At 43.9% G+C, this 22,207-nt stretch overlaps 1 protein-coding gene across 2 annotated transcripts in view; it reads right to left on the minus strand.

Moving 5' to 3' along the window:
- The window catches only part of LOC143960078 (LON peptidase N-terminal domain and RING finger protein 1-like), a 165,323-nt gene that overhangs the window by 59,188 nt on the left and 83,928 nt on the right, over nucleotides 1–22,207 (minus strand). The window contains exons 5-6 of one of the 2 annotated variants that reach the window (XM_077468356.1): nucleotides 6,457–6,610; nucleotides 2,611–2,704 (exon numbers count right to left, since the gene is read on the minus strand). In XM_077468356.1, coding sequence (XP_077324482.1) covers nucleotides 2,611–2,704; nucleotides 6,457–6,610 — 248 coding nt within the window. The remainder of the gene's footprint in view (nucleotides 1–2,610; nucleotides 2,705–6,456; nucleotides 6,611–22,207) is intronic. The other variant, XM_077468357.1, reaches the window with a different exon arrangement.

A 22,207-nucleotide genomic window follows, 5' to 3' on the forward strand; every position in this document is an offset into this window, starting at 1 on the left:
AAGTAGTCCTGTCATACGCAACAAACGTCACCGCGTTCAGAATGATCGGATTTTCCGACAACTTTGTCCAACCGTGTGTATGCAACACAAGTTTCGGCCAAAATCCGTCTGAAAAAATCTGATGGATTTCGTGGTCGGAATGTCCAACCGCGTGTACAGGGCATTACAGTACTTTCTCTGTCTTTGCCTCTTTTGGGGGGATCTCCTCTAATCTTCTGTCCAGGTGAAAGTGAAACAGGAAGTAAAAGGAAATCTCCCCAGTGGAGACAGCAAACAGAAAAATCTGAGGTTCTAACCCTTTCTCATTTTATGCCTTGGGTTTGACAATAAATGTGTTTTCTTTTATATTTAATGAAATTTGTGTTTACAAAGTTAGTTTTTCCTATTTTCTTTCTTTAGACAAATCATATATTTATAAACATGAGAATTACAACAGATTCCGTTTGACTAGATAATTTCTAAACTCAGCAGAATCGGCTCATTATTGCCTGGGACATGACAGACCCGATATTTGCTCTTTTAATCTTTTTGAAACCTGGAGTGCTTATTTGGAGAGAAGCCCAGATCATCTGCTTGGTAATTGACAATAACAACCTTCATTTCTCTCTAAATAAGGCATCCCTTTGCTTTGCCACTTGTGTTACAGAATTAATTAGATTTTGCTATGATCTGCAGTGTAAAGCTGTCTATAGATATTACAGGATGCAAGATTACTAGGAAACAATCTGATCACTGAAAGATGCTTTGTATGCCCAATGCACACACAGGTTTTTAGGTTCATCCCCTCTCTCCTGCCACCCCCCTCTAGCACCAATAGATAGATTCATGCATGGCATGAATCTATCTATGGCTGCCGCTGCCACCCCCTATTCAGGCACCCAACCCCTTTTCAGGCGCAGGGCACCTGAATTACAGTGGCGGGGGGGGGGTTGTTTTGAAGCACCTGATTAGAGCCATAGGCTCTAATAGGCATCAAAAAAGGTGACCTGCGAGCACCATGCTGGGCACTCGCAGGTCACTCAGCTTTGTTAGAAAAGCGAATTAATATTTGCTTTCCTAACACTAAACCGCCTCTCCACCAATCAGATGCTCGGATCTGTTACCCGTCACCTGATAGACTGAAATGACAGGCGATGTGATTGGAGGCCAGGCGGAGGACAGGAAGAGAGGACGGGAGAAGCTGTCCCACAGAGACTGGTAAGTGCAGCCGGCGAGGGACTCACTGGCAGCATTTGATGGGCGCAGTGGCTGCATAAGATGGGCACAAATGGCTTCATATAATGGGCACACAAGGCTGCATATGGTGGGTACAATGGATGCATATGATGGGTACAGTGGCTGCATATGATGGGCACAAGTTGCTGCATTTGATGGGCACAGTGGATGCGTTTGATGGGCACAATGGCTGCATATGGATGGACACAGGTGGCTGCATTTGACAGGCACAAGTGGCTGCATATGATGGGCACAACTGGATGCATTTGATGGGCACAAGTGCCTGCATTTTATGCGCACAAGTAGCTGCATTTGATGGGCACAAGTGGCTGCATTTGATGGGGCACAATGGCTGCATATGATGGACACAAGTGGATGCATATGATAGGCACTAGGGCTGCATATGATGGGCACAGTGGCTGCATATGATGGGCACAATGGATGCGTTTGATGGGCACAGTGTCTGCAATTGATGGGCACAGTGGCTGCATTTTATGGGCAAAGTGACTGCATTTTATGGGCACAGTGAGGCTGCATTTGATGGGCACAAGTGGTTGCATTTGATGGGGCACAGTGGCTGCATATGATGGCTGCATATGATGGGCACACGTGGCTGCATATGATGGGCACACGTGGCTGCATATGATGGGTACAGTGGCTGCATATGATGGACACAGTGGCTGTGTTTGATGGGCACAATGGCTGCAATTGATGGGCACAGTGGCTGCATTTGATGGGCATAGTGAGGCTCCAATTGATGGGAGGGGGGTTTTAGTATTGTTTAGTTTGTTTGCGCCCCCCCCCCCCCCCCAAAAAAAAATTTGAGCACCAGCTGCCACTGGGTTCAACCCTATGGCCCCATTCACACTGGCGCTAAAGGAGGCCATTGTCGGCAGTTCTGATCCACTCCTTCCTCAATCATCAATTTTAGGGCCCAGTACTTTGGGGTGCCATTTTAACTGAATCTTATGTGCATTGCCACATGTTCCTGGTGACACCGTGATCAGAACAGTCAGGAAAGAAATTAGCTTGATTCCCCCATCAACATAGATAGTGTTGATGCAGGAATACCTCCTGCCAGGCTGTTGTCTTCTCCCGGCGGGTGATGGTGGTGCTTATCGCTATTGGCTATAGCAGCTGCCTGCGATAATCATATATGCTAATGTAGCAGGCTGGTTGTACCCAAGTTGATCGGCTAACCATTAATGGTTCAAATCTTGTCCGGTTCCTGCTAAACCAGCCGAGATTCAAACCGTGTATGGCCGGCCTAACCACTCACCACACTATCCAAATCTAAAAGGTGGTGCACCATTCTGAGTTCCAATGGGAGTCACTGCACTCTACACCTTGTGTTTTATTAGATAAATCAAAATTAGCTCATCCATCACAACTTACCTAATACAAAGGGAACATTCCACATCAGAAACACTCAGCAGGTCTTTTAGGGATGGATAGGGGCAGATTTTCTGAGTACCATCTTCTTTCTGATCTGAAAAATAAATTGGAAGTCTTAGGCCGCGTACACACGGGCGGATTGTCTGCCCAACTAAGTTCGTCAGACAATCCGACAGACAGTCCGTTCAAAATTTGCATGAACGGACTTGACCACACACGATGAGCAGACAGTCCGCTGAAAGCGTGCGCGATGACGTGTACAGCACGTACGACGGGACTAGAAAAACGACGTCCTATACACTGCAATGCATCCTTCGGCCGTGTAAATCCTTTCTGAGCATGCGCCATACTTAGTCCGTCCAACTTGCCTACACACGAGCGGACTGTCCGCTGAAACCAAGTTTGGACGGACAAAACCAAGTTTGAACGGACAAAATTTCGGAAATTCCGTAAGACTTTGTTCGTCAGACAGTCCGCTGAAAAAGTCCGCTGAAGCCCACACACGAGCGGATTGTCCGCTGAAACACGGTTCAGCGGACTAAGTTGGACAGACAATCCGCCCGTGTGTATGCGGCCTCAGATTCACACATATGATTCTGCAAATGTACCCCTCTACTGGCTCATTACCTCCTATGAAGGTGATATAAAGTATTGGTGCTTCATATCACCTGTGATCAGTTCACCCAAGATTGATGCAGGGACATACAGAAACCAATACAATTCATCTTGCACTGGTCTGACTTCCTCTGGGAGAACTTTGATTGGTTATTGCACCTAAATCTGAAATTGAATCTACTTATATTTTGCCTTTCCTGGCTGTTCTCTAACCTCCTAATCAATATGCTAATAACATTTTTATATAAAACCATCGCATTTTCATGAGATATCTTATTTGAATATATTATTATTAGACAAGATTTATATAGCGCCAACAGTTTGCACATTGACTATAACTGGGTATCTATGCTTCTATATGCAATGCAAGCAGATCATGGCTGGTGGAAGGGGCTTGTGGGGTGCTGTACATAACTTCCTAAAAATATCACAGCAGCCTACCTAAGTACTCCTCTCGAGAGCCCTTAGCTCTCATGCAAGTACTGGGCTGGCTCTTGCAAACAATAAAATGCCTTGATTGGTGGATGTTAGTCTGGAGGAGTGGGCATTCCTACGCAGACAGCATTTGTGTGCAGCTTGCACTAGATATGCCCAAATATGATGCTAAGCCTCCCTGACTTAAAGAGCTGACATCCAGGTAATGCCAGGGGCAGTAAAACTGGGCAGGAAAGAGTTAGATGTTACCCTAGCCAGGAAATGAGGCGGGCTCTGTTGGACTTACCGCAGCTTCTAATATTGTGAGAAATTCACAGAATGCAAAGAAATCAGAGTAATCAATTCCAGTAGAGGAGAGGACAGGAGCCTGTACAACTCTGCAGGACTGAAGTTTGGCTTTAGGAACTGGAAGTATGTAAAAAAAATAAGGCTGAATATGGCTTCTTTTAGGTCTCATGCACAATGGGCATAAAAAAAATTCCACTTTTAAGGGGGTTTGATGTTTTTTTTCTGAATGCGTTTTCAAAACGTTTTAATGCTGCTTTTCTCCTACCAGGAGAAAAGGTGTTCAGAAAAGCTGGGCATATGCCTAGTGTGCATAAGGCCATATACCTAGGGGAGTCAAATTGTGTATAAATTCTGACTTTTTGTAGCTACAATCATCTGCTGCAATCAGTGAACGACTACCATTTATGCTGCCACTTCCATACCGACCTACTCTGGCACTCCTCTCCTACATGTGAAAATCATATTTTTTTTGCTAGAAACTGACTCAAAAAGTGATTTTTTAGCAGGGACCCTAGGGAATAAAATGGCAGTCACTGCAACTTTTTATGTCACACGGTATTTGCACAGCAATTTTTCAAACGTGTTTTTTTTGGGGGGGGGGGGAAAGAATGGTTTCATGAATAAAAAAATAAATAAATAAAACACTAAAGTTAGCCCAATTTTTTTTTATAACGTGAAAGACATGCTTGTAGTTTAATTGGATCCTGTCTAAATTGGTCCTAGTATGTGTACTCCTTGAGGGCAGGGACTGATGTGAAAGTAAAATATATATATACAAAGCACAGTGTAAATTGGCGGTGCTATATAAATACCTGTAATAAATAAATAATTCTGCTGGCTATTATACAACCACTAATTACTTGGAACTGGAGATGAGAGCTGAGAGAGGACTAAACATAGGCATGGACAGCTATTTTAGGTGTCTAGCCCACAAGAGACAGAGGCCATCCACAGTTCAAGTTTTGGCTGATTAGCAGGAATCACTGAGATTTTAGCTATCTATGGAGGCCTTAAGGCAAGACATACGTTATATAATTTTCTTTCTTTCAACCACAGGTTGAAGGAAAGAAATTGCTCAATTCCCCCATCAACACAGTCATTGTTGATGGTGGAATCCCTTGCGCTGCACTATTGCATTCTGATAGCGGGAGTTTTCCCAGCCATCAAAATACAATGATCACTGAGGGCAGTTATAGCCATCAGCAGTGATGGCATGAAAAACAATCCCAGCAGACTGGTTGTTGAGGCCGGGTTCACACCGCTGCGATGCGGGAACGCCGCGAATCCGTGGCGTTTTCCCGCATCGCATTACTCCCGCCGGCAGTTCACACTGCCCTATGCGGACGGCTGGGAGTGTCAATGATATGTTAATGACACCCCCAGATCCGTCCGCATATCGCAGTGCGATCTGCCGACTCGCACAGGAATCGGATCGCATGGTGTGAACCCCCATGCGATCCGATTCTGTTGCGGACCAAAAAAAGGGTCCCGTGCGAGTTTGCTGCGGGAGCGATGCGAATTCAGCCATACTATCTGTATGGCTGTACTCGCATCGCTACGGAGATCGGATGTGATTTGCGGTGCGAATCACATCCGGATCTCCCCCCGCAGCAGTGTGAACCCAGCCTAAGAATGATAGATTGACTTTGGTACAACAAGCCTGCCCCTAAACGGATGAAAATTCAGCTGGTTCCTGCTGAACCAGCTGAATTTTGATCCACCTATAGCTGGCCCAAGTCTTCTTTCAGAGAGGTAATCTCTCTCTTACTTTCAGCACATACATACCGCAGTACAATCGATTAGCTTCTAGTACTGCCCCTCTTTCTTCCAGTCTACATGCTGCTGTGCAGGGAATTAGAAGAGGATGTATAACTGCATTCATTAGCATTTTTTAAATTATGCCCCAGTTGGATTTTTAGGTTTCCTTCAAATCTCATGTAGTACAAGACAGGCAACCATTTTAACTTCCATTCCAGTACATATATGAAAGTAATTGCAAAGGTACTCCAGTAAAAGCTCTGCTGGGAGGCAGGAACAGAGCACTTGCAATCTATTACCGGAAGGGAATGGACAAGGACCTTCATGGTGGAATGACCAGGTATTATTTAGATCGTAAATGAACGCTGCAGATTTGGAACTGTCTTTTGTGGAACTTGTGTGGAAAAAGTGCAAACAGGCAGACCTTTTATTGCAGAAGAGACATGATTTTTCTCTTCTTCAAGGATTCTTACTTGCCCATTTGCAATCTTGAAAATGTACACATGTGCAACTGAGCTCTGGCATCTGCTAGCTACTGGAATGAATGAACCTCCACGCAGGCGCAAAAGTTACATCATCTCAGCATGACCAGCTAAGATTACTGAAGATTACTAACACAGAAGAAGTCTGAACAAAGTTGCTGGCACTGCCAGGACAGGTTGCATTGCTAGCGGAGAGGTGAGTAAAGTTCCGCTTTAAATGGCACAGTAGATAGGCTATATACCACTATCTTAGTTTCCAGCTACTGACCTTTTAATTTGAAATGCTTACTTAGTCTGTAAGTTTCTGGCGGGGCCGGCTCATCAGGCTCCTTCCTCTTTCCCTGCTCCTGGTTTATGTCAGCTGACTTTGTCCTTCCATTACCAGGGGGCTCTGTGAGGGAGGTCTTTTCATTGTCTTCAAGCTGTGAGAGGACAAACACGTGTCATTTCATAATGCATACAACCTTACAAAAAGTCATAAGTAGTTCCTATATCCACAGAAGAGATTATATATACAACACAGCTGAAGAATAGTTTCAGCACTGGTATGTTACACTGTACAAAATTACATTGATTCGGCTTGGATCAATGTTACTATGCATATTCCATAGCTGGCCAATGCCCCTGGCAGTTGGAAATCATTGAAGTAGACACGCTACTCCAGTGATCCCCACTTGCTTCCAGGTCTCACCCTGCATAATGAACTTGCTGAAGTTGGCTGCTCAGCATGGGCAGCATTCACTATTTTCTGAACGAATGCAAATGATTGGATTGGAAGAGGTGAGGAGCATGACACCACTGTCCTACCTCTTCACCTCTTCCCATCAAAGAAAACTTCGCATTCAGACAATGCACAGCATTGTCTGAATGGTGCCCATGCCAGACAGCTGACCTGTGTTCAGTGAGCAGGTGTAGCTAGGTGGGAAGCGAATGGTGATCAACTGTGTCTGTGTCTACTTCAGTGATTTACAGCTTCCAGGGACATTGACCAGCTATGGTATATACTTAGTTCCCCCACTGGGTTTTTTAGCAGCAAAATATCATAAATTGTTTAAAGTATAAAAAGTCTTTATTACGTGAATTAGAACCACACGTTGAACATTAAAATATGAGCTCTGGTCATGGGACATAATACATATACCAGAATACAGCAATGCAAACATATATTACACAGCATTACATTACAATAAATGCCATGTCAGAAACCTTGACGCGTTTCGACCTATTCGGTCAAGGTCTTCTTCTGGGGGATAGTTTTGCTCTAAAACAAATGCATTAAATTTTACATTTTTCAAAAAACATCTTTAAACATGCACCAATTTACATGTGCATGAACATTGCGCTATTTACCGCTGAAAGCTGTAATGGATAGCCTCAGATGGATAGTTTCCAGCAATAAATATAGCAATGTTCATGTATATGTAAATTGGTGCATGTTGAAAGATTTTTTTTTAAAAATCTCAATTGAATGCTTTTGTTTTAGAGAAAACTATCCCCCAGAAGAAGACCATGAACAAATAGGTTGAAACGTGTCAAGGTTTCTGACATGGCAATTATTGTAATTTAATGCTGTGTAATATATGTTTGCATTGCTGTATTCTGGTATATGTATTATGCCCCATGACCAGAGCTCATATTTTAATGTTCAACACGTGATTATAATTCACATAATAAAGACTTTTTATACTTTAAACAATTTAAGATATTTTGCTGCTAAAAATCCCAGTGGGGGAACATTCCCATTCAAATACAGTTTTGGTGTGCAGCCTTTTATCTCTCACCTAGGTGTCTTTGCCAATATGATATATACCTAGTTACCTTGATCTAAATAATAATGTAACTTTATATAGCATACAGATGTCTGGAATTCTTGTTTAATTAAACTTTTTTCTAACTAACTTACTGACTTGTAATCAGCTTCATATTTCCTCAACCTATTTACTGAAATATTGCATTATTTCATGGTTGATGATGGAGTTAAAGAACAATATGTTTTATAAAACTGAGGCTGGCCATATAGTTAGTCTTTTCATTCAGCCATTGGGCTGAAAGCAAAATAAAAAAAAAACATTCCTCCATCCACACAAACGAGGTGGATGAAGAAATCGCCCCCTACCAGGACACTCTATTCTTACAGCAGCACCCGCTGCTGTCTGACTACACTGATCAGTGGCTGCAGCTGTTTTTCATCTCTTGAACAGATACTGTACATATACGGAAGATTCCTAGGATTCTAGGACTATATGCCAGAGAGTATATAACATTTGTAGTGTCCAAGGGGAGCACATGTCCAGTCCTGTATGGCCTACACAGACAGGTTGCGGAGCCAGACTGATGTCTGAGAGTTGGAGATTGTTAAAGGTTAGAGATAGTCCACATCAGAAAAGAACATTGGAGGGAGATTTGCTAAAACTGGAGCCTTCAGAATCTGGTGCAGCTGTGCATGGTAACCAATCAGCTTCTAACTTCAGCTTATTTAAGGGGCTGTTGTAGATATATTGGGGGACTGGGGGAACCAGGGTGGGGGGGGGGGATTGAGGGAGGGGGGATTTGAGGTTTGAAATATTGACACACAGGGGGGGAGGCGAGTGAGGTTTAAATGAAGTATGCAACTAGGTTTGATAGAGTGATGGGGGTGGAGGATATCTGTTTTTTTATCCTACCTTATTTTTTATTTTATTTGTTTATCTTTACTCACCCACTGTCGGATATGAAGGGAAAAGTGAGAAGGAGGGTGGAGGTGGTGTGGGAAGGATGGGATGAGTGTGGAAAGGTCACTTATAATCCCCCAGGGGGATACCTAGGAAGGTGGGGTGGTGGGGAGGGGGGAGGGGTGAGAATGGGGAGGGAGGGAAAAAGGGATCAAGTAATAGAGCGCACAAATAATCACAAGAAGGGTAAAGTTAAGATTTGTATAGTTTGTATACAAATTTTAATGTATCTAGAATGTATTTTTATAAAGGTCACGCACTTGTTAAGAATTGGTAATTTAAGAGGAAGTGAACTGAGCATATGTAGAATGTCACTTCACCAGGTATTCACGTTTGAAACTCAGGTTTTTTTTTTTCTCTCTTTTGCTTATTTTTTTCTGGCTGAATAATGCAGGATAAAATATTTAAGATCGCCTCTTGGAATGTCAGAGGTCTGGGATGCCCAGTTAAAAGAGCGGCAGTGTTCTCTGTGCTTGAGCGGTGTGGGATTGGACTGGCCTGCCTGCAGGAGACACATTTAACTAAAGCAACCATTCCCCTCCTTAAAAACAGGAGGTATCAAAACCAGTATCACTCTACTCACACATCGTACTCGAGAGGAGTGAGTGTGATAATTGGAACAGGAGTGAGGTTCTCCTGCAGGCAGGCCAGTATTGATGAACTGGGTCGCTATGTCTTTTTGTATGGTACTTTGGAGGATAGATTATACGTTTTGGTGAGTGTATACATACCGCCTCCGTTTAAGATGGAGGTGGTGTGTAGACTTATGGACTTTATGGTAGATAAGGAGGATGTACCAGTTATGATATTGGGAGATTTTAACGAAGTGTTGGATAGTCGGATTGATAGATTCCCCAGTAAAACTCAATCCGGGGAAACGGGGACAACAAAATTAAACCACTTCTTGAAGGAGGTCGGTATCTTGGACATGTGGAGGGTGAGGAATGCGGGTGTGAGGCAATACTCCTGTTTCTCGGGCTCGCATTCAACACTCTCCAGAATAGACCTGGCTTTAGGTAATGAAGAAGCATTACAAAACGTGAGAAAAATAGAGTATATGCCTAGAGGGGTATCGGACCACTCGCCCTTGGTATTGTCAGTGAGTATAGGGTGGGGAAAGAAAACACCGGGGAGTTGGAGAATTAGCCCATTTTGGCTTGAGTTAATAAAGGATGTCGATAACATCTCTAAGAACTTAAAAGAGTTTATAGTGCTTAACAAAGATACTGCCCCTATTAATATAACCTGGGATACATTAAAAGCATTTTTCAGAGGCATTTTGATTCAACATGTGGCCAAAATTAAATATAAATCCAGGAGCTGGGAGGAAAAAATTAGGAAAGAAGTCATTGAGGCAGAGGTTAATTATATTAAAGAGCCGACATATGAGAAGCAAGCAATATGGTTAAACAAACAACAGGGGTATAAATTGGTAACTATCAAGAGAGAAGAAAACAAACGATTATTCCAGAAACAGTGCTGCTTTGGGGAAGGAGAGGGAGTGGGTAGGATGCTGGCCCGTTTAGTGAAAGCTAACTCCCCCCCCTCCACTATCCCAATGATTAAATCCAGGAATGGGACAGTTATCACTAGCGGGAGAGAGATAGTGGAAACATTCTGGGCCTATTATAGGGAATTATATAAAACACGAGATCAGGGGAAGGAAGAAGGCATGGTGTTATTTTTGGAGAAAGTGAAAATGCCAACTATCACTAAAGAGGAGAGGGAGGATTTAGAGGTCCCGATAACCCTAAGTGAATTACATCAGGCGGTGGCCGGAATGGCCTCCCTAAAATCTCCGGGCCCAGATGGACTCCCGATGGAGATATACAAGAAATACGGGGAGATTCTACTCCCGGAGCTGCTCAGAACCCTGGAAGGGGCAAGATTAGAAGGGAAATTACCAGCATCCATGATGGAAGCGACCATCATAGTGATACCCAAAGAAGGAAAGGACACCCAAGATGTAGCCTCATATAGGCCCATATTGCTTCTATGCTCTGACATCAAAATATTAGCCAAGGTACTCGCAAATAGATTAAATAAAATTATCATTAAGCTCATACACCCAGATCAGACAGGATTCATAATGGGACGGTCAACTAGCATGAACATAAGAAGGGCATTCCTGAATATACAAACGCCAGCGGTGGAGGGGGGCTCAAGAGCGATTTTATCTTTGGACATGACTAAGGCCTTTGACAGTCTAGAGTGGAAGTATCTATGGTATGTTCTAGAGATATGCGGATTTGGTCCCACGTTTAGTGGATGGATTAAGCTGATGTATAGCGCTCCTAGCGCAAGATTAAGAATTAATGGGGAACAATCCGAAGAAATAGAAATGAGCAGAGGGACAAGGCAGGGGTGCCCACTCTCTCCACTGCTTTTTGCAATTGCAATGGAGCCGTTGGCAATCGCGGTTAGGTCACATGCTGATATAGCTGGATTCCAAAGGAAGGGAGGCTGGGAGGAGAGAATTGCTTTATATGCGGACGATGTCCTCCTCTTCCTAGGGGATACTGGCCAATCACTTGAGAAGGTAATCAAATTAGTGGAAGATTTTGGAGACTTCACGGGTTTGGTAATAAACTGGGGGAAGTCAGAGCTGCTCCAAGTTGACAACCTGAGTACTGTGACAGCACGGGGGATCCCACATATGGAAGTGGTAAGAGCTCTGAAATATCTTGGCATATACTTAACAACAGATGTCGACCAGTATGTGGACCAAAATATAGTTCCGTTATTGAGAAAGCTCAAGCGGAGCTGCGATGCATGGAGCCGGCTCCCTCTTTCGGTAGCAGGCCGATGCAGCCTGATTAAGATGATATGGCTACCACAATTGTTGTATATACTTCACAACGCCCCGGTTTGGTTACATACGAAGTGGTTTAAGAAATTTGAAACCCTCTTCCGTGAGCTGATCTGGAAAAAAGGGCAAGCAAGGATCCGGCTCCGGGCATTACAGCTGCCTACAGATAGAGGGGGAGTGGCGGTACCATGCCCTAGGAATTATTACTTAGCAGCGCAGCTGCAGCATATAGTGAGTAGTGATCAGAAGGGAATAAACAACTTTAATGCTGGAACTGCGCTGATAGAGGCTCCACATGAAATGCTGGGGGATGTACTGGAGGCATGCTCCTTTCAGCGTAAGGATCCCACAATAGTAATGATGAGTAAAGTATGGAAGACTGCAAAAAAACAGCTGGGGTGTACAGAGTGGTCAAAACATACGCCCCTGTGGGATAATAAGAACTTGCAGGAAGTATTACTAATAGGGAAAATCAGGTCCTGGGAGGAGAAGGGTATAGCGAGGCTGGGTCAAATATATGAGGACAGAATTTTGAAAACATTTGAGGATTTAAAAAGGGAATATAATATACCACAGCAGACATTTTTCCGATACCTACAGCTCCGACACGCTTTAGAAGCACAGTTTGGCTCTCAGATGCCAGATCTGGATAAGACATCTTTGTCACAGAAGTTATATAAGATAAACAAATCTGGGGGGTTCATATCCACTACATATGAACTATTATGTAGAGGTTCTGATACAGAACTGGACTTAGCTAAGCAGAAGAAGAAATGGGAGGAGGATATAGGAGAAATTACCGAGGGACAGTGGAGGAGAATACTGGAGCTAGGTATACTGACTTCAGTCTCTCCATCACAAAAAGTATCACACTTGATGGTGACACACCGCGCTTACTATACACCTAAGAGGCTGTTCGCGTTCGGTAAAAGAACGGACGCTAGCTGCCCTAGATGTAGGGGCTTTGGAGACCTTATACATATGTTGTGGAGGTGCCCAAAGCTGTTTCGATATTGGCAAGAAATAGTCGAAACTATAAACAGGACCTTTGGGACCAAGGTGGACTTGGACCCTAGAACCTGTATACTAGGCTACAGGAGAAATCAGGGGGAGCGAAGGAGTACAACTATCGCTGTTATAAGATGTCTGTTTCAGGCACGGAGACTAATAGCACAGAAATGGCAGGCAGTAGGGGCACCTCTTTTAAGTGATTGGACTCAGGCCATAAATGACTTAGTGTGGAAGGAAAGGACTACATATATACGCAGGGGAAACCTCAGAGGATTCGAGAAAATATGGGAACCGTGGTTGAAGAAAATAGAGAACCCATTGGACTAATAATGCCAGACGAGGATAAAGCTAGGCCTGTGATTAGTTATCTTAATAATCTTAATGACCGGATATGAAATAATTGTGGCTATAGTGAGCAAGAAGACAATAGTCTGGTGCTAGGGGGGGGGGGGGGGGGCGGGGGGATGGGGGGTGGGGGGGATTGGGGGTTGGGTTATGAGGTAATAAAAGGGCACTATGTACGGGATGTAGAGACCATTGTTTTTTAATTCATATGTATTTTTTGAGCTGTACCTTGATTCTATTGTATGACAATATGAAATATAAATAAAAAGAAATTAAGTTAAAAAAAAAAACTTCAGCTTGTTTAAGCTTTGAGAATAAAACCTGGAAGCTGATTGGTTTCTATGCAGAGCTGCACCAGATTTTGCACTCATTCGTTTTAGTAAATAACCCCCATTTTATATTAAATGGTCCCATAAACAGCAGGCAATAGAGGTGAATTGCTGTATGCAGCAATACTCGTGTCAGTGCTAATGCCTGTGTGCATCAGCGCTTAGCCACACATGCACAATTAATAAATCAACCTCATTGTGTCTGAGCAAAGGCAGTCTGTATGTGAGCAGACAGCATTCCAAGTCTGATGACCTAAAGTGGACCTTCAATGAAATTTAGGATATTACATAATCATATCCCTCTCCCTCCCTATTACATATTTAGATTTCATTTTTTTGGGTAGCATCTTTTTCAGCATATACTTGCTCCCACTTCATCATTTCCCGGCTAGGCAAAGCTTATGTCCTCAGAGGTGGCGGCTGCAGATCCCAGGCTAAAAACAGTTTCAACAAGTACAGAGAATACTTGTTGATCTTGCCAGAAAAGCAGTGTCCTTGTCACTTCCTGTGAACCAAGAAAGAAAACACAAACAACCTTTATTGTGTAAAGTTGTTAGCAACCAGCCAACTACTTTAGTGCATTATTGCTGTAATTATGTTCATTATTTGTTATTTTCATTATGTTTCTGAATTTTATTGCTCTCATGTTTTGTTACAGATAACGTTTTTCTCTTTTCTCCTGAAGAAGTACGAAACACGTAGGGGAGCAACCATCACCCCTATGCTCTCCATTACTTCAAGGGATGCTTTACTATCTGCAATCTTCGTATCCTAACACAATACTCTCATTATGTGATAGACGTGATTTTATTTATGTGTTTATGTAAAGTTTTAGTCTCAACAGTCCACCATGTAATGGACATGAGCAAAGACAGACATGCTTAAAGTCCAGCCACCCTTGGCTGCCCCCAATCCCACAAAGGATAAAAAAAAACATGGACAGAAGATGTGTTAGTGGCTGAATCACCAGGTGAATTTTATTTAAAAAAAAACCTTGAAAAAAGAAAACAAATGCAGCCATCACATCAAAAAAACGGTGAACTGCAATATATTAAATTTTTGGTTTGGGGTTTAGATATACTTTTATGTTTAAAACATATTGTTTTCATTTACAGCTTTAAAACAACAGCATTAAATTGAATCTCCAACACAAGGTCAAACAGCAAAATGGCAAGGTGAAACACAAAACTATCTGTCCGGAATAAACAATATATATAAAAGCGTGTCACTTCTCCGGCACGTAGCCTGTAACTGTGCTTCACGTCTCAATGCCTACCTGTCACATCCAATTTTACACAGGCCTGTGGATAGTTGCTATAGCAAAAGCACATGTAGCATCTATCTTTTTTTTTGGGGAGAAATTTGCATTCTTGCAATAAGACTTTTTTGTTACGCTTGAATATAAATCATTCATGTCAAATTATGCACCTGGAATATCGTGAACTACACTTTTCATTAGCTAATGCTGCACGTTTGCTATCTAATTTGAACAGAAAGAATGGGTATATTTCTTATGTGCTTATAAACGTTTTAACTCATAAAATATGTATATAAACACACTGAAATTTAGTACATATTCTATGAGAAATATTAAAAGATGAAATGATATGAAGGAAATAAGATCAGTGTTGTAAGGGAAAACTGGTCATGGACGAATATGGATGTAAACACGGCAATATGTATGAAGATAACAGAAAAAGGTCAACAAATTAGGTATAATTAAATGATAAATTCACTAAATCATTGCAAAAAACCTAAGCAGCTTTATAATAGGTATAGTATAGGTAAAGTTGATCCAGGGAATATCCGATTCCCTCTCGGGGGATCAGGAGGGAATTTTTTCCACTGATGTAGCAAAGTGGATCATGCTCTGCTGTGGTTTTTCACCTTCCTCTGTATCAACTGTGGGTATAGGATTGTGTATATGGGATTGTATGATTTTTTGAACTAATTGACTGAACTAAAGCAGGCATGTCCAAAGTCCGGCCTGCGGGCCAATTGATCTCCCAGCATCGGGGGCCACAAAAGATATATATGTCGCCTGCCTTGGCAGGGTAGAGAGGAAGCGGGACGAGTGCCGTACACACAGGAGTATTTTCTGTTTACACGACAGCCTCTGTAATAGGAAGTCCCGGCGGGACTTTCTATTAAAGAGGCTGCCAAGAAAACAGGAACTTTTCCTGTATGTAATCTTTTGGCGCTCCGCCGCCCCCCTCCCTGTCCCCTCCAAGGCTGCAGATGGATGGGTAACAATCAAGCTGCACTGATGGCAATGATAAGTCTGCACTCATGGCAATGGTGAGTCTGCGCTCATGGCAATGGTGGGTGCTGCATTCCTGGCAATGGTGGGTGCTACATGCATGGCAATGGTGTGTGCTGCATTTATGGCAATGGTGGGTGCTGCATTCCTGGCAATGGGGGTGCTACATTCCTGGAAATGGGGGTGCTGCACTGATGGCAATGGAGGTGCTGCACTGATGACAATGGGGGTTCTGCATTCATGGCAATGGTGGGGCTGCATTCATGGCAATGGGGGTGCTGCATTGTGAGGCTGCAGATGGGCACTGACCCTTATTTTGCTTCTAAGTTCTTTATTAAAAATGTTCGTTTTTTTTCTGAAACTTCCCTCTTGAAGTGAAGGTGCGTGTTATACGCCGTTAAATACGGTATTTCCAAATAACACCCCCGCACTCATCTCTTTACTCACACACAGCCACAAAGGCAGGAGAATTTTTGTTCGGCAGTGTATTAGTGCTCAAACAAACACACTTAGACGGAATTTTAATGGTTCAAAGAATTTCAGGTAAAATGGTCGGCCCTCACACATGTTCACTTCATCAAATCTGGCCCTCTTTGAAAAAAGTTTGAACAATCCTGAACTAGATGGACTTGTGTCTTTTTTTCAACCCGACTAACTATGTAACTATATATAAACCTAATTTATCTGTCTTCTTCACTTACTCTTCAATGTGCACCTTGAGTTTCTTTGCAAAACGTATATTAGTTGTTGGTAAGAGTCCTAAAAATATGAGCTAAAGTTTTACAGCAACCAGCTAGGAGGAAAATGCACAGCCTGAAGAAATTAAATAGACTTCCTCTTTTACTGGTTGGAGTTCAGTAAAGTTTATTACTATGGGTTACTGCACTTCAGACGTAGCGTATTGCTTCTCACATTCTTAGCTGAAATAGCACACAATGGAATATTGCATCAGTAAAAAAATTCTGTAGATAAATGCAGGCTTTGTAGAGTATCATGTCAATGAGAAATGCTCAAAAGGCTTGATGAATACTCAATTTGCTGCCTATTTGCAACATTTAAGCCACCCTCAGCAGTTCTGCTTTGGCACACTGACCTTCAGGGTGCACAACATTTACCCCACTCTCTGACATATCAATTTTTGCGTGTTCCATGCCACTTTCTACATAACCTTCACACCAATGTCTATGCAGCCTTCATACTATTTTGGAGTTCATCTGTCCACATTCTCCCCTACGCTGCCCACTTTCAGCTACATTCTCTCTACACCCCCTTCTGCTAAACTGACTCATTCTTCCTCACCCTGCTAACCTATCTCTTTCCACTCTTCCACACCACTTTCTGTTTCACAATGTCTACTACCTTTTGCCTAAATTCATCCACTTCACCATCCTCCCATCTCCACCACTGTAACACCACTTCCTCCACAATCTGCTCATTCTGATTCTATACACCTTGTGTCAGACTCAGTGGAAAGTCAGACTAAGTTCAGAACCTAGAGAAACCAAAGAAGAATCTCTATTTTTTTGTTTATGAATTACTATAGGTTACTGCACCCGGTGTTTTGCTCCTCACCTCCTTAGGTGAATAAACCCACAATAGACTGTTGCACCAATCAAGTGGTAGGCTTTAAAGGCTATCATGGCAACGGGCAAGGATGGACACTTAAAAATATATATATATATATAAATAAATAAGTTATGTATGTATAAAAGAATGGGGCATCTCATGTTCTGACCATCACTGCCACCCCTAATAGGGGTAAATTGGACTAAAGTGCAACAACATCCAATCCCTCTTCAAATAGGCATGTATGAGGCAACAGTCTGCTAACCAGTGGCGGCCTTTTTTTATTTGGTGGGGGGGGCAGCAAACAATCTACCCGCCCTGGGACCACCCTGCATGTAGATCAGGTGGCCGGATGCATGGATAGGTGCGGGCTCCTAGTGGACGGGCCGCCACTGCTGCTAACCATGGACCGGGTGCTGCTGACAAAGTGATCCACCAGAGATCACACTTTTGCCCATGTCATACAGGCTAAAAAGAAAAAGATAGGAAATAATAATTGCTAGCAATATTACAATTTATACAAGTTTCTTCTAGATTCTACCCAAGTGTCAAATCATTTCCCTAACATTTTGCAGTTTTTAGCTAGTTACCTAGGCAAGATATTTGTAAATTTGGTTAAGTGAGTTGTCAGCTGAACACTTGGGACCACACACTTTGTGTATGATTCGGTGCACTGGAAGGCAATTTGTTACCACTGACATAGCGTGTACAGAAGCACAGGAGGTAGATGGTGCACAAAGTGTGAATATAGTGGGGGACATGTTGTATGAAATGGAGGTAAATGTGGGCAAAGTCAGCTAGAATTAATGTAGAAAAGTGAGGTAGAGTTATGAAGGTTAGCAGAAGGTGCAGTGGACAGACATAGTAGATATAAAAGTAGGCAGAGTAGGCCAGAAGGTAGGAACAGTGGAAAAAAGGTTAGCAGAGTAGGACAGAAGGTGGGAATAGTGGAACTGAAGGTGAGCATAGTAGGACAGGATGTGGAAATAGTGGAGCAGAAGGTGGGCAGAGTTGGACAGAAAGTGGAGCGTGGAACAAAAAGGCGAACAGATTGGGACAGAAGGTGGACAAAGAAAAAAGGTGGCATACTGAGAAGACTGGGACAGAAGGTAGACATTGTAGGGTAAAAGCAGACTAGTATTGAGTAGACAGTGGGGTTAAACTGAAGCACAGTGGAGGTCAATGTGATGAAGCAGTGAGAACTGCTTAAACTGACAAAAAGGGGTTGATTTACTAAAACTGGAAAGTGCTCTGCATATAAATCAGCTTTCAGGTTTTATTGTCAAAGCTTAATTGAACAAGATGAAGTTAGAAGCCGATTGGCTACCATGAACAGCTGCACCAGATTTTGCAGGGTCAAAAGCAGACAGTTGATCAAGCAAAGTGAGCATCCTGTCTTAACACTCTTTTCAAGTACTCTAAATCTACATGAAACCTGGTTTTATAGTAGGTAATGTTGAATAAAGTCCATAAATAGTCCATCCAGTTCAACCTGTGTAGGTGTATGTGTGTCAGTATTGATAATCATTTCCCATGCACGTCCGAGAGTCTTTTAAAAATATCAATACTCCCTGCTGACACCACCAATTGTGGAAGAGTGGTCAACATCCCTATCGCCCTAAAAAAACCTTATGCAGCTTAAAGTGGTTTCAAAGGCAGAAGGTTTTTTATCTTGATGCATTCTTTATGTAGCAGCCCGACTAATGCTTACCTGAGCCTCCTCCAATCCAGCGATGTTGCAGGAGAGACTCTGCTGTCCGAAACTCTCCCAGAACTATCCCTCCTGATTGGCAGAGTAACACAACGGGTGCCACAGGCTCCTGCTGCTGTCAATCAAAGTTAGCAAGCCAATGAGAAGAGAGAGGGGGCCGGGCCACGGCTCCATGTCTGAATAGACAAATAGAGCAGTGGCTCAGCTCGGATGTCCCCATAGCAAGCTGCTTACTGTGGGGGAACTGGGGAAGGAGCCAGGAGTGCTGGTGAGGGGCCCGAGAAGAGGAAGATCTGGGCTGCTCTGTGCAAAACCACCACACAAAGCAGGCAAGTATGACATGAGACTTTAGTATCACGTTAAGGTTAAAAGTTTATCTATTAGGAAAAAGTTTAACCACCACGACTCTGAATAGCCCCTCTTGGTACCTAGAAAGTATGCAGTATCTAAAAAACCATGTAGCCTGCTATGTAAAGCAAATGGTTTCTATTGTTGCCTACTCTGACCCACCACCTCCTACACCACATTATTCCTACTGACCCACATACATCTCACCTCTTAGGCCGCGTACACACGCGCGGACTGTTCGCCCAACTTTGTCCGTCCAACAGTTTCGGCAAACAGTCCGCTCAAACTTAGCATGGACGGACATGGCCACACACGACGGACGAACAGTTTGCTGAAACCGTGCGCGATGACGTGAACGGCACGTACGACGGGACGAAAAATACGACGTCCTATACACTGCATTATAGCTTTCGGCGTGAAAATCCTTTCTGAGCATGCGCGAGACTTAGTTGGCCGAACAAGCCTACACACGAGCGAACAGTCCGCTGAAACCTTGTTTCAGCGGACAGTTTTTCGGAATTTCCGTAAGACCTTGTTCGTCCAACTGTCCGCTGAAACTGTCCGCTGAAGCCCCACACACGAGCGGACTGTCCGCCCAAACACTGTTCAGCGGACAAGGTTGGGCGAACAGTCCGCGCGTGTGTACGCGGCCTTAGAGAACCTACATGCACCTTTCTGCTCCTATTGGCTCACACACTCTCTCCTTCCTGTTTCTGTCTAAGAAAACGGATTTTACATTGATAATAACACAGTAAAAATAAAAGTAGAAAAATCTTGGTTTAATAGGCTGCAACATGAATATAACAGCAATATTTTAATTCCTAAACAGCCCACAGAATGACAAGATAAAAGTATTCAAGCTGCATAAATAAATTATATAAAGTGTACACTAGAGGGCTCCAAAAGATTGGCTAATAAAACAAATTATTTATTGAAATTGCAAAACATATCGTATTGAGGTTTGGAATCTACTCTGAAGCCTCTGGTCAGCTAAGCCCATATTTGAAACAAATACCTTATACCATGCAGGTGCAATCTAGTCATATCTGTTACAGAGAAAAGATGGCTATGCAGGTGAGTTTCATTTTTCATGTCATATAAATGGCAGGAAAAACATGTTTATAGTTTAAATTAGAACTCAAAGCAAGAAGTCAAAGCAAATACACAATTAAAATATACAGTATATCACAAAAGTAACTCAGCACACAGCCATTAATGTCTAAACAGCTGGCAACAAAAGTGAGTACACCTCTAAGTGAAAATGTCCAAATTGGGTCCAATTAGCCATTTTCCCTCCCCGGTGTCATGTGACTCATTAGTGTTACAAGGTCTCGGGTGTGAATGGGGAGCAAGTGTGTTAAATTTGGTGTTATCGCTCTCACTCTCTCATACTGTTTACTGAAATTTCAACATGGCACCTCATGGCAAAGAACTCTCTGAGGATCTGAAAAAATGAATTGTTGTTCTACATAAAGATAGCCTAGGCTATAAGAAGATTGCCAAGACCCTGAAACTGAGCTGCAGCACGGTGGCCAAGACCATACAGCGGTTTAACAGGACAGGTTCTACTCAAAACAAGCCTTGCTATGGTCGACCAAAGAAGTTGAGTGCACATGTTCAATGTCATATACAGAGGTTGTCTTTGGGACATAGACGTATAAGTGCTGCCAGCATTGCTGCAGAGGTTGAAGGGGTGGGGGGTCAGTCTGTCAGTGCTCAGACCATACGCCGCACACTGCATCAAATTGCCATCCCAGAAGGAACTCTTTTCTAAAGATGTTGCACAAGACAGACCACAAACAGTTTGCTGAAGACAAGCAGACTAAGGCCGCGTACACACGGGCGGACTGTTCGCCCAACCTTGTTCGGCAAACAGTTTCATCAAACAGTCCGCTCAAAATTTGCATGAGCGGACTTGCCCACACACGAGCGGACTGTTTGACGAACAAGGTTGGGCAAACAGTTCGCTCAACTTTTGAAATGAACGGACTCGCCCACGTAAGGCGGAGGCAAATCCGCCCATTTCGAGCGCGTGTACAGGTAGGCGGGGCCCGCGAAGGAGACGTCGCGGGCTCCGCCGCCTGGAATGGGCTTAAAGGGGAACCCCAACGCCGAAAAAAATCGGCGTGGGGGTTCCCCCCAAGTCCACACCAGACCCTTGTCCGAGCACGCTACCCGGCCGGCCAGGAAAGGGGGGCGAGCGAGCGCGCCCCCCCTCCTGAGCCGTACCAGGCCGCGTGCCCTCAACATGGGGGGTGCCTTGGGGAAGGGGGGGCCGCGCAGCCCCCCCACCCCAAAGCACCTTGTCCCCATGTTGATGAGGACAAGGGCCTCTTCCCGACAACCCTGGCCGTTGGTTGTCGGGGTCTGCGGGCGGGGGGCTTATCGGAATCCGGGAGCCCCCTTTAAGAAGGGGGCCCCCGGATACCGGCCCCCCACCCTATGTGAATGAGTATGGGGTACAATGTACCCCTACCCATTCACCTGTGAACTAAAGTACAATAAAAAACACAACACAGAGAAAAAATATTTTATTGCACAGCTCCGGGGGTCTTCCGTCTTCGGGGGTCTTCTCGCCGGACTCCTCCGCTATGTGTGTGTAGCTCTTTTGCTAGCGGAGGAGTCCGGCTTTCTTCCTCCCCGCCGCCGGCCTCTTCTCCCGACTTCGGGGGTCTTGTCCCCCTCTTCGGTTCTTCTGCCGGGCCACCGCGCCTGGTCCGGTGGCCCGGTCTTCTGTCGCCGTCTTCCGTTCTTCTGTCGCCGCCTTCGGTTCTTCTGCCGGGCCACCGCGCCTTCTTGTAGCTCTTTTACAGGCGGTGGCCCGGTCTTCTGTCGCCGCCGCCGCCTTCCGTTCTTGTTCTTCTTCTTGTTCTTCTTCTTCTCCTGGAGATGTTGACTCGACGATCTCTCCGGCCGGAATGCCAGAGCC

Source organism: Lithobates pipiens, unplaced genomic scaffold (genome assembly GCF_037356315.1).
Source record: "Lithobates pipiens isolate NorthernLeopardFrog02 unplaced genomic scaffold, aLitPip1_a1.2 Scaffold_8, whole genome shotgun sequence".
Taxonomy (NCBI): Eukaryota; Metazoa; Chordata; class Amphibia; order Anura; family Ranidae; genus Lithobates; species Lithobates pipiens.